The sequence below is a fragment of the Lissotriton helveticus genome, chromosome 8 (genome assembly GCF_964261635.1).
Source record: "Lissotriton helveticus chromosome 8, aLisHel1.1, whole genome shotgun sequence".
NCBI classification, from domain to species: Eukaryota; Metazoa; Chordata; class Amphibia; order Caudata; family Salamandridae; genus Lissotriton; species Lissotriton helveticus.
The window spans coordinates 847,812,831-847,825,822 of record NC_136069.1 but is presented as its reverse complement, the minus strand read 5'-3'; the positions used below and the strand labels follow the sequence as shown (position 1 = coordinate 847,825,822).

General features: G+C 45.3%; 1 protein-coding gene across 3 annotated transcripts in view; it reads right to left on the bottom strand.

Annotated features, from left to right (window-relative positions):
- Positions 1–12,992, bottom strand: part of ATP11A (ATPase phospholipid transporting 11A) — a 912,970-nt gene that overhangs the window by 302,505 nt on the left and 597,473 nt on the right. For all 3 annotated transcript variants that reach the window (XM_078657659.1, XM_078657658.1, XM_078657657.1), the window contains exons 11-12: positions 10,971–11,121; positions 7,371–7,568 (exon numbers count right to left, since the gene is read on the bottom strand). In XM_078657659.1, coding sequence (XP_078513785.1) covers positions 7,371–7,568; positions 10,971–11,121 — 349 coding nt within the window. The remainder of the gene's footprint in view (positions 1–7,370; positions 7,569–10,970; positions 11,122–12,992) is intronic.

Below are 12,992 nucleotides of genomic sequence, written 5' to 3'. Positions count from 1 at the left end.
GTTGGCCCGGTCACTTGCCAGCTGGCTAGTGGTCCCTGTGCCGACGAACTACCTAAGAAGACTCGTGAATCTGGTTGCTCCAGATCCACACCAGCTCCCCTGAAAAGGAGCCCCGACTCTGACCTTCCTGGTCCGAGTGAGAAGCAATCTTCCGATCCCGCGTGGATTGCTCTTGCCAAGGCTTGTTTGCTCCAAACTTGAAGCCGACTGCACCGACGGTGAGAGCCTGCGTGGGACAGATCGTGACCTGCTCCTGGACGTCGCAGATGCCCCAGAGCCCACGTGACAGCGGAGAGAAGCTCCTCGACGACCACCTGATTGCGCCCGACATTGCCTGGTTCCGTCCTGGTTCCACCCTGGTCACTGCTGAGTGACCCAGACTCTGTCCCCTCTGCTTTCAGGTACTCTACAACTTGAGTCCACCCTTGGACTCCACCGGACACTTCATCTTTAACCCGCCTGCAGCCCTTTCAGCTTCAAGCACCAAGAGCCTGCGTGTCAAAACCCGACGCCACTTCGACCCTGTGCACCCACTTCCTGTGGGTGAGGTAACTTTGCTCCGCCGGTGTTCCCACACTGGTGCACACCTCTAGGGTCTGTGTGTTAAGTTTTGTTCCTCTAGGTTCAGCGGAAGTGTCCTTAAACTTTAACTCTATGACTTTTACGCACCATTGGTTAACATTGGTGCATGCGTGCGCTTTCCGCACATCTCCCGAATCCCGAGGGCCATTCCCGACTTCAGCATTGCTTGTCCTGACTGCTCCCAGCGATTCCCTAGGCCCTAGGCCTAACCACTGTTCGAGTGGCCTTTCTTATACCACTTGTTTAGTATATGGTTTGAGTGGCCACCCGCCCTCATCCATAATTGTGCAACTTGTATGTTTAAACAGTGCTTTTGATTTAACGCTTGTGCCCCTTTATTCATAAAGAATACTGGGGATTGTTTTTAGTAATAAACACATATATTTTTATAATATATACTTGTGTGGTGTCCTTTCATTTGGTATTACAGGATTGTATGTGGTAAAACAGCTCGCTTAACACGACCTCTTAAGTTAAGCCTTTAGGCTGCTTAGTCCATGCTACCCCTAGGATAGCTTGTCTAATAAGGTTGACTTACAACCAGACACCATAAGGGATTGTTTGGTCAGGTAGTAGGTGGTTCCAGAATTGGAAACATCCCCTACCAGGCCAACTTCTCACATGGACCTAGCATTTTCATAAAGATTAAAAAATCAATCAATCATTTGTAAAGCGCACTACATATCCGCGAGGGTCTCAAGGCGCTGGAGGTGGGGGGCGCTACTGATCGAACAGCCAGGTCTTGAGTATCCTCCTGAAGGTCAGCAGGTCTTGGGTCTTTCCTAGGCTCAGTGGGAGGGTGTTCCATGTCTTGGCAGCGAGGTGGGAGAATGATCTCCCACCGGTGGTTGTTCTTCGGATGCGCGGGACGGTGGCGAGTGAGAGGTCGGCAGAGCGTAGCTGGCTGTTGAGGAGGTAGAAGGAGAGCCGTCTGTTGAGGTAGGCTGGGCCGGTCTTGTGGAGTGCCTTGTGTGCGTGGGTGAGGAGCTTGAAGGATATCCTCTTGTTGACGGGGAGCCAGTGCAGGTTTCTCAGGTGGGGGGTGATGTGGCCGTGGCATAGTACGTCGAGGATCAGTCGTGCCAAGGCGTTTTGGATGCGTTGTAGTCGTTTGATGAGCTTGGTCGGGGCTTCCTCGTAGAGGGCGTTTCCATAGTAGAGTCTGCTGCTGAGGAGGGCCTGTATGACTGTCTTTCTTGAACCTGTTGGGATCCATCTGTAGATCTTGCGGAGCATGCAGAGGGTGTTGAAGCAGGAGGAGGAAACGGTGTTGACTTGCTTGGTCATTGAGAGCGTTGAGTCGAGGATGATTCCCAGGTTGCGTGATTGGTCGGTGGGTGTCGGTGCTGCCCCCAGTGCCGGCGGCCACCAGGAGTCGTCCCAGGCTGAAGGGTTGGAGCCTAGGATGAGGACCTCCGTCTTGTCAGAGTTCAGCTTCAGACGGTTGGTCTTCATCCAGTCGGCGATGGCCTTCATTCCTTCGTGGAGGTTGGCTTTGGCGGTGATGGGGTCCTTGGTGCGGGAGAGGATCAGCTGAGTGTTGTCGGCGTAGGAGATTATGTTAAGGTCGTGCTGTCGGGCTACGTGTGCGAGTCGGGAAGGCGACGTCCGGGGATGTTGTGTCGAGCAGGTCCCAGAGCTCGACGGCATGCTTGCGTGCGGAGCGGGTGTTCAGTAGTATGCATCGGAGGTGGTTGGGGTCTTTCTTGGCGGGCGGTTCGTCGGCTCTGAGGCTGGTGTAGCTGCAGTTCCGGCAGGTTAAGGGGCCGTGTGTGTGTTTCGGGGCGGCCTTGAAGCAGGTGTGGCTCCGTCCAGAGTTGAGAGCTTGCAGAGTGCTGGCGTCGTAGTGGCGGCAGTCGTCCTGACGGGTGGGGGGGGGCAGGGATTCTGGCGCTGGGCGTGGTCCAGGCACGGACCGGCACGCCAGCGGCGCGGCCACTGCGCGCGGCCACGCCGTGGCCCTCATTTATGTGGAGGTGGGAGGGAGGAGCAGCTGGGAGGCGGGGGCAGAGAAGGGGCAGTGGGCAGTCAGGGGGGTGGGGCCGCAGGGGATGCAGTGGCGAGGGCGGTGAGGGACAACGAAGGTAACAGAAGGAAAAAGGGGCACAGAAACGAGGGAAAAGCAAGTGGCACAGAGGGCGGAATGGCACAAAAAAACGAGTGGAACAGAGGGCAGAAGGGCACAAAAAACAAGTGGAACAGAAGGCAGAAGGGCACAAAAAACGAGGGAAAAACGAGTGGCACAGAGGGCATAAGGGCACAAAAAAACGAGTGGAACAGAGGGCAGAAGGGAACAAAACACGAGTGGAACAGAAGGCAGACGGGCACAAAAAACTAGTGAAACCGAAGGCAAAAGGGGCACAAAAACGAGGAAAAAGCGAGTGGCACAGAAGGCAAAAAGGGCACAGAAATACCATAAAAACGAGTGGCACAGAGGCAGAATACAGAAATACAGGGGCAGCTAAGAACAGAAGGCAGAACGGGCAGAGAGGCACGGGGGCAGCGAGGGGAACCGAAGGGAAAACCGGGTAGGGACACGGGGGCAGCGAGGGAACAGAGGGAAGAAAAAGGGGCACAGACCACGTACGGGCAGCGGGAGAAAACAGACAACAGCAGTCACAGACACAATAATGAAAATACAGGCAATACAATAAAAGCAATAAAGCTGAGGATGAACAAACCTACCTACGGCCTACCACTGGCCACCAGGGATGGGGCGCTGGTGGTAGCCTGCGGGTGGTGGAGGGCCTCGAACTTCCTCAGCAGCGGCAGCTGGGTCATGGAGGCACAGGCGGTGCTGGGCGAAGGGGGAGCGACCTACCTGGTAAAGATCCTTGGTGCCGACCTGAGGCCAAAAGGGAGGACCTTGAATAGAAAGTGGCTCTTGGCTTCTGTGAAGCGAAGGAACTTCCTGTGCGATGGATGGATGGGAACATGAAAATGTGCGTCCTCCAGGTCCAAAGTGGCCATGAAATCTCCTGAATTTAAAAGTCGAAGTATGTCCTGAAAGGAGATAATTCGGAACAACTGTTTGATGAGATAGGTATTGAGCTCCCTCAGATCTAGAATAGGGCGCCACTTTTCGACAGTCTTTCTAACTAGGAAGAACCGGGAGTATAAAGCCTCTCCTCTTTGGAAGAAAGGGACTGGTTCTATAGCTCCTTTCTGCAGCATTCGTTGGACTTCTAGGCGTAGGAGACTAAGATGTTTTTTATGCTGGAGCGAGGGGGGTTGGTTGGAGGAGGATGAACAAACTCCAACATGTGGCTGAATTGGCCTATATTGAGAACGCAACAATCCGATGCTATTCATTGCCAATTTTGGAAGTCTAGGGAGATCCTGCCCCCACAGGTGTTTGATGAGGGAGAGGAACAGTAGTCAGAGCCAGCAAGCCGCTATTGACGCCTAGAGAAATCCTTCCCCTGAAGCCCTGCTCTTCCTCTGGGTGCTGATTTTGTATATGTTGTTGACTGACCCTGGCGCTGACTGTATTGCGGACTGTAAGACTGTGAGGCAGGTGTATACGAGGAGTACCAATATTGCTGGTAACCTCCTCAGTATGAGGGAAGACCTCTGCACCTTGATCCGCGAAAAGGGACCTTGCGGTATTGAAGCGTCCCTAAAGATCTCGCTGTGTCTTTCTTGATGTTTTGGAGCACATCATCGATGTGCTTACCAAAGAGCGCCTCTCCATCAAATGGAAGGTCCAAAATTTCGTTCTGAACCTCAGGTCTAAACGAGGTTACTCAAAGCCATCGCTGGCGACGAAGGACCGTTGACTGGAAATATATGGACCTCCCACTCGACCACTCACTGATTCACTTCAGCCACAATTGGCTCTAAAGGGCTATCCCTCAATAATGCAGAAGGAAAAATTAATCTCATAAAAAGTGTATACTTTAATTTTCTCATAGTAAAAATGTATTGTTTTGTTTCTTTTATGTCTTTTTTTTCCATTTTACAAAAATATTTCATAAATAATCAAACCATCGTAAATTTCCTTTTTTACAATCATAAGAATTCAAAGAGGCATTGTATTACCTCTATTCAGTCGGCAAGTCAAGAATAAATGACACAATAAATATTTACAAAACTGCAAAGTGCTACAAAAATGCCCCCATACCAAATTCAGTCATACCAACCTCACATGCAATCAAAACATACCAACCAATCTCATACACACATCACAAACCTGTGGCTAGTAAATCTTCTTAGTTGTCCACGTTTATACGAAGGACCGCTGCTCCAGCCAGCGAACGGAACGCAGTCGTCCCAAGATCCATTGCGCAATCAATACCCTCACATGAGGCCCTCTCTCCTTCCTGGAGGATCTTTTTTGCTTCCGCCTTGCTGCTTCAGGCAGTTGGTCTAAGAGGAAGAGAGGTCACACCACATTTGGCGGTCGTAGCGCCCAAAAATGGCTGAAGCATTAGCCGCTTTGACGAGCAGGCTTGACATAGATGAAAATCTTTTGCCAGCATTGTCCAAGCGTCTGCCTTCTTAAACCGGAGGCGTGGCTAGAGGAGCTGCTGAATTTTTTGACTTCCTCTGTGCTGCCTGTGATATAACGGAGTCCGGTTTTGGCTGACTCACAAGGCAAGCTGGGCTATCCTCCGGGGTTTTATATTTTTTCTCCAAATGAGGAAGCACCGGGACCACCGTGGCCGGGGTCTTCATGACTTTCAGCCCCTCTTCCCATACATGACTGACAATGGAAATTGTCAATACCGACTTCTTAAAGGGCTCCTTAAAGTTGTATAAGAAGCCTTCGGACTGCACAGAAGGCATAGGCAATCGAACCTTTTGGCTGCCCTTTCTAGCAGATTGTGGAAACCTCCTATGTCCCCAGGTGGAGAATCTACTGCAACCGGTGAAGGGGAAGCCGGAGTAGGAATAATATAATCACCCCATTCCCTATGTGGGTCCGGAAGATCTGTCTCTCCCAGGTCGTCATCAGAGGTATCATCCTGGATAAGGGGAGCAGCCAGTGGGGGATCCACTACCAATTGCAGTGGTGGTGGTGGCAGCCGAGGGGTGTAAGGCCTGAAGGTAGACCAGTGGGAACTGATACCTGCTCTTGAGCCGAAGATGGTGTCGCAAATCTCCTTTTATAGTCGGAGAGCATGAATTTTAAGTCTGAAATCAAGGAGGATGGCATGCAAACTATCTCCTCCTGATAACCTCTATGATAGTCCTGGGGAGGATCCTATTCCTGTTCTTCACCAGATCAGTCTTCCGAATCCAGATCTTGGCACTTAACAGGGCAAATCTGAAGGGCTATATGCATACCCAAAAGGACTTTCTTCCTCTGAATCTTCCTCCTCGAGGAGGTGAGTAGGTAGCAGAGGTGTCGCCTTACTGGGGGAAGTGAGCTCAGTAGTTGTATGACACTTCCTGATAATCTCCCCCCGAAATTGTTTCACTCGTCGACGAGGTCGCTCCCGTTCCCGTTGTTGCTGTAGTTGCCATTGTCACCACGGCTGTCGTCATTCTCGTCGACAGTGGGTCATGATGCAGATGTTGCCCTCATCGGTGCCGTCGCTGATACCATCGTCATTACCGTCGACGCCGTTCCCGTCGTCACTGTAGTTGCCATTGTCACCACGGCTGTCGTCATTCTCGTCGACGGTGGGTCATTTTTAGCCTGTTTTCCCTCAGAAGGAACAGAGGAGGCCTTTTTGAAGGCTTTCCTTCCCTCAGGAAGAGAAGATGGAGGCACAGATCTTGATTTCCTCACTGTAGTCTCTCTTGCAGTCAGTCCTTCCCTCTACTTTGCACCTCGGTGAGAAGATTTGCTTGGACTTAGCCTGTCAGACCCATGAAAGGTCATTTTAGAGGCTTTCCCAGGACGTTCTTCATAAGAAGGGGGGTCAGATCTCCCCCTTTTCATAGATCTCCTTGAGGACGAAGCTGATGAGGCCTCATCACTATCGTCACTGGAGACTGGCTCTCTCCTGGACTTTAGCTTCTGAGCCAGGTCAGAATATGTCCCTCACGGTCTCTCAAGGTTTTAGTGAAATGAAAAGTACGGCATACCTTGCAATCCTTGGCCTTATGATCTGGATACAGGCAATAGATGATGTACTTGTGAGGGTCATCCATGTAAAGCCTATTTTTATAGCAGGTGGCACAAGCACTAAAAATGCCTTACTTCTCTTTATCACTCATGTTGAATTTGAAGTTGAAGAAGTTGTTGAAGAAAAACAGCTGAAAAGCTCTCAAGATTATTGTAACAAGGAAAACACTGAGCAGAGCTCAGTGGAGACTCCCTAGCACAACATGCGGTAGAAAATCAGATGTCTCAGGTTCTCTCAGGAGGGTTCTAGAGGGTGAGGCTAGTGTGATTGGTTGTTGATTTTATTTGGTCTCTTTTACAAAAAGAGGTGGATATGTTAGAAAACTAGAATGGGCCTTGGCCTGGTTTATAGTTTGTAATGGCTCTGCATAGCTTTTTTATATATACTTGGGACTACCGTCTCGACGACGGGGAAAGATTCAAGCACGTGATTCTATAAAAGTTCCAATACTGGAGTAACTGGAGTAACATTAGCATCTTACAGTGATAAAAAGTGGTAGTTACAAGGCAGAACTTTACTTCAGCAGAAGTAGCCCTCACTATAGAAAGGTTATAGAACCCGGTCATAGACCTTTCCATCAAACTATTAACAGGATTATTAATCTGTCCATAATGAAATTATAAAAGCACCTTTATGTATCCATACGATGTCAAGAACCCACAGTCACACAGTCAATTGTACTGAACAGCCACAACATAATAAGAAAATTACCTGTCCTAACTCTTCGTTGAGGTCAGATGTATTTACTAGTGGCCCTTCTCCTGTTGCTTCATCAAACATTTCTTCATCCCAAGTCAAGAAGTAGGAACCTAGGAATTTCTGCATCTCAACAGTAACATACATGGACACTGGAATGATGTAGTTGAAAAGAACCATGAAGGCAAGGAAGTCTGTGAATGCTCTCAGAAACTGCAAAAAACAAACATGTTGAGTTAAGAGATTGTAACTAAACACCACTTTTTTTGCTCTTCTTTCAAGCATGAATTCTTGCAGTGAGAGACACAAGGGGATAAGAGACAGATAGTTCTGATCATTCTACGCTGCAAATTACCAGTTAGTTGACAATTGAGAGTTTATTAAGCACAAACGTACTAGAAATAACGTCTTTCCTTTTAGGGTAGATATAGGTGCAAGAGTTACATTAATCACTGTCTCAAAGGAATCCTTCACATTGTGCCCTCCCACTAACAATCTACACCGTGCAGTGGGTATACAGACAACAATTCTAAAATGGATGTGTCTTTATAACAGGAACCTATTTCTGATAATACACAGGAAACCCTTTATACAAATCTATAACTGAGGCTGGACCGTACACTGTCTCAGTGAGATGTTACTTATCTAATCATTATTGCTGGAGGATTAAAGGTCACATCTAACTTATTTGCATCCTTAGGGCCAGATTCATCAAAGGGTTTTGCCCATTCTGTGTCTATGGGAAAATGTGTTCATGCATATGGCCCTTAGTCTTGCTCCGCATAGAGACTCATAGGTCCAGTTTATATTTTGAACATACTGCTTGATTAAAATAAATAAGAATTGCTGGGTCATGCATTGAACCAGGCTTCAGGAGAAACACAACAGCAAACACACTTTGTCCCTTCACGGCGCGCAGGCCACAGGTTTCTTCAAGACGTCAAAATAAATCAGTATTACCGGAGAGGTATTGTGGGTCACTAGGATGGTAACCCCTGTTTAGTACGAGTAAGATTCTTAGTGCTCTCAGCAAAATCAAATTGTGTGTGGTCAATATTTATTTATTTCGCCATCTTCAAAAAGTCCAAGGCCTGTACACTGTGAAGAGTGTGAAACACGTGCTGGCTGTTGTTTTTATCCTAAAACCTGATTCAACATATCCAGCCAGCAACTGTTATTTATTTTAATAAAGCCTTATGTTTAAAATATAAACTGGACCTATGAGTCTCAATGCACAGCAAGATTAAGGATACAAATAAGTCTGATTTGATCTCTAATCCTCTAGCCATTCTTATGCTCCAGTAGGAAAGGGGTTTCTCCTACTTATTGAGGCCAATCGAGAATACTCGATCTTTAGTTCAATAATAAAGGATTTGTAACGTCAGGGACAAGGCCCCTGTTTATGACACAAAATACCTAATCAATATTCATAATCAGGAGCATGTCCTTCATTACTGGGATGCTAAAACAACCACTGCAAAAATGTCCTCGCCATATGATTACACAAATATATTTACTTAATCTGAATCATATATATGAGTAACTGAATTTTAGATAAGGATTCTGGTGATACATAAAGATAATACTTTAAATAGAAATTCTGTATTTTGTGCAATTTTAAATAACAAGAGACGCAAAAGCCTTGCAAGCACAAGAAAAGTGTTAAAATGCATGCGAGTTATACATTTTTACACCAGTATGCCTTGCCTGAATGTTTTAAAAGAGAGTAGGTGGGGTTTATGCACCGTGTCTTGATAGAATACTTTTAACTGGCAATATCATTATAACCCTCGAGAGTTGTTATTCAGTAGTTTAATTCTGAGGTAAACACCCAGGTTGGAGTAGGGGAAATATATGCATTTCAGCAGGGAGCTGTGGAACAGCTTAGCCAGGACTAAAACAAACTTCTTGGAGTTTAGTATAGGGATCTGCCAACCGAGTTTATCCTCTGGGGGAAAGGTAGGGGTGTAAAAAGCTGACATCAAGCCCAAGTGCAGGAGGAGCTGATGCAACTTGAGTGTACCTTTTTCAGGGAACACAACCTCCCTGACTTTTGACAACTACAACGCTTTGCTCTAAACAGGTATGCAGTGTGCGGATCCTCCCAAAAAGGCTCTAGATGCAAGTTATACTACTCCATGCTCTCCTAGCGTAGCGCATAAAAGTAGGTTTTAAGGTGTTTGGACTTTAGATGAAATTTTAACTATGGTTGAAATGTTCACTTTATTCTCACTGTTTGCAACATGCATTTGTGCTGTTTTAATTATATTCTATGTGGTTGTATTAGATGTGCTAAGCAACAGGGCAAGTCTCTTAAAATAAACAAGCTTTTCAGTTAAAGTGACTTTTCCTTAGTGCAGTTTGTGTATCCGGTATTGAGAAGAACGCCATAGTTCTGTTTCCAACTACCACGGCAACCTGGATTCCCGTTAAGGGACTGTTAATAATCCAAAACCCATTGACACCACTTAAACTATGCATTGGGTTGGGTTCTGCGGGGCTATAAAAAGCTGACTTTCATATTCAAGTGTTGGTGCATTGTACTATGTTCACTTATGTCACTCGTTGGTGTGAAAACAAACCTTGTAGACCTGAGCCAATGACTCAGTTCACACAACAAGAGAGAGTTCCATAGTTTAGCTGCTTGTGTAGAAATAGCATGGTCTCTATAGGTGATCATTCTGGTCCTAGTGGTGGCTAGCAAAAATAATGTAACAAATCTGAGGGAGTGGGACAGTTGACCGAAGAAAAACTAATAGTCCATAAAAGAGGGTGATCCGAGGTGTCGGACTTTATGGAAAATTGTAACTTTTAAAAGTTACATGAGTTTGAATGGAAAGCCAGCATACAGATCACAGTACTTGTGACATACGTGATTTCCTGGCATTTTATTTGGCACTCGTACTGCAGCATTCAGAGCAAGTTGCATCAACTTAGTCGGCTTAAGACTATGGCTGGTAGATTTAATTAGTGTCTTCAAGACAAGACTGAATGACTGGGTTAACTAATGATGAATGGAAAAAGAGATCAACAAGCACAGGTGCAGGACACATTTACGGATTGGGCATATAGGGACAAGGTCAATGTCCAAAAGAACTCCTATGTTCTGCACCTCTGCTGAAGGATTGGGGGATGGCAATTGTATCTGAAAATACGTTTGTTTTTAATTCTGCTACAGATGAAGAGGTAATTGATTTCTTGGTTTTGGTTTTCTGGCTCCTGTAAGTGCACACAGTGAATGGTGGGCCTAGGTTTTGGGTTAAGTTCCCATTAGCCCACAGCGGTGGGGTGAGGGGTTCTGAAAAAAAATGGAGATAACTGACTTTTCCTCCAAACAGTATAACTTTTCTCCATTGACAAACTGTTACCATCTGCCATCATTAGCATAAACAGTTGTAGAACATTAACAAAATGGAGAACCAGTAGTAGATTACGGTTATTGCGAAGTTAATTCATCAGTAACTATGTATATGACTTATTTACATCAGTAGCTTTTATACCTCACTATTCAGACAATTAATAGCATATATAACAATGCTGTTCAATTGTACTTAATGTTTGGGGCGCGCCCAGGCTAACATGCCAGCCCACAACCTTATGTATGGTAGTCTTTACCAGGTTTCTTTGTCTCTCAGATTCTGTTTTCTGGTTATACCATGGCTCATCACGAGTAGATGCACTCTGCCAGACATATTTTAGTAATGTATCTATTAGAGCTTTGCTGATCAGGATGCAGAGGTAAACAATCAGGAATGCATTCATTGACCTAGGGGAAGAGAAACAATTGTGTCAACACATATGTAGACTTTTATGCCAAATATAAAACCAAATGAGATGTCAAGGACAATAAATAGCTAAACCTTCAAGAGTACAAGTTATAGCAACTTGAAAAGAACTCAATTAGCAGTATTAAGAAAACATTTGAATATGTTATGTTATATGTTATGTTATAATGGTTTATAGAGCGCATGGCTGCCCCAGCAAAGGGGCGTCCCGGCGCTGAATAATATACATGAATACTGAAAATATACATGAATGCGATAACAGGATGTTAATTAGGCCACATACTCAGAATCTGTAATAGCTGGCACCACTCGTATTGAAATTCAGCAAAACAATACCAGGAAGCATGTTAGGACAGGCATTAAATTAGGAAAGGGCAAGACCATATCCCATAAGATTGAGAGTTGACTGACAGTACATCAATTACAATGAGACAACTTACGATAATCATTTTCTTCACTGTGCCTTATTCTTAAGAGTATCTCTAGCTTACTCCTTGAATTTAGGAGTAACACCAAAGTAAGGTAAAAGTAAGACACACCTACTCATAGCAATATCTTCGTGAATCAGGCCCAGAGAGTACAAACAGGCTACCATGGTCAACTACCCAGAATCCAAACCCCTAAACTGCAAGTCTAGGAACAGCACTTGTTTTAACCCTTTCTTGAAAAAACTCAAACTGAGATGGATCAAGTTGAAAAGATGAACTGAAAGATTGCTGAGGTCACAACAGAATAAAATATCAGGCAAAGCAGGCAGGCAAAGCAAGCTCCTACAACATAAAAGTAAAGGCCACCAGGATGAAGGATGTGGAGTGGTACAGGGTAATGGGACAAGCTTTCAATGCTGATGGATGTTTACATTAGCTTGGAAACTGTTGTCTCATCTATTTTATTTTAAAAATAAGCACCAACATTCCTGTGAATAGGGCTTACATCAGCCTGATAAAGAAGGTACTAACCAAGAACTAGAGACACTCTCAACTCTGGGAATGCCTGTGAGTTGATGATCAGAAGATCCACTTCTGTTCTTGCGTTGGTAGGGAGCCTGTGCACATACTTCCATTTGCATTGGCACGGTATAGTGTGAAAACCGTTAGTATTAACATTTTTGGCCCTCTGTCTTTTGGAGCAAAGGAAACTGACAGGTGTCCTAAGAGCATTCCCTCACACCATACAAGAATTAAGGCCACATAGTGATGTGCAATAGGTACTGTCAGAGAGTAGCGAGTTATTGGTGAGTTCTCCTTGAACAAACCGCTCAGCCCACATACAACAAAGACAAAGAAATACATATACTATAGTTATTAGTTATTTAGTATATTACAATCTATTACACAATATGCAAAGAGAACTATCGCTATATTTTATATTTCCGACTTAGCATAGCACCTTAATTTTTAGTAGCTAGCAATCTGCTAATGGGAGAAGCAACATACAAAAGAAAATAAGTTACTTATGTTTAACTGTAGTTATCCAGTATTGAAACTTTCATAGATTCCCATGCTTGAATCATTCCCTGTCGTCGAGATGGGAGTTCCCGGTATATCAAAATAGCAATGTACAGTTAACAGAAACTAGAAAAGGCCTTAGATCCTTTAGTTTTGCAACATATCAGTCTTTTGTAAAAAAAGAGACCAAATATAGGTTTCAACCAATCAGAATGCTCTACCCTGTAGAACACTCCTGTGAGAAGCTCCAGCTCCTTAGATTTTCAAAGCACAAGTGTAGGAAACACATCCCAGAAAAGCAAGAAAGGTGAGTTTCTCGGGGGAGAAGGGTTGGTCTAATGTGCATCTATGAAAGGTTGCAAAACTGGGAAATACAGTTACAGGTAAGTAACTTATTTTATTAC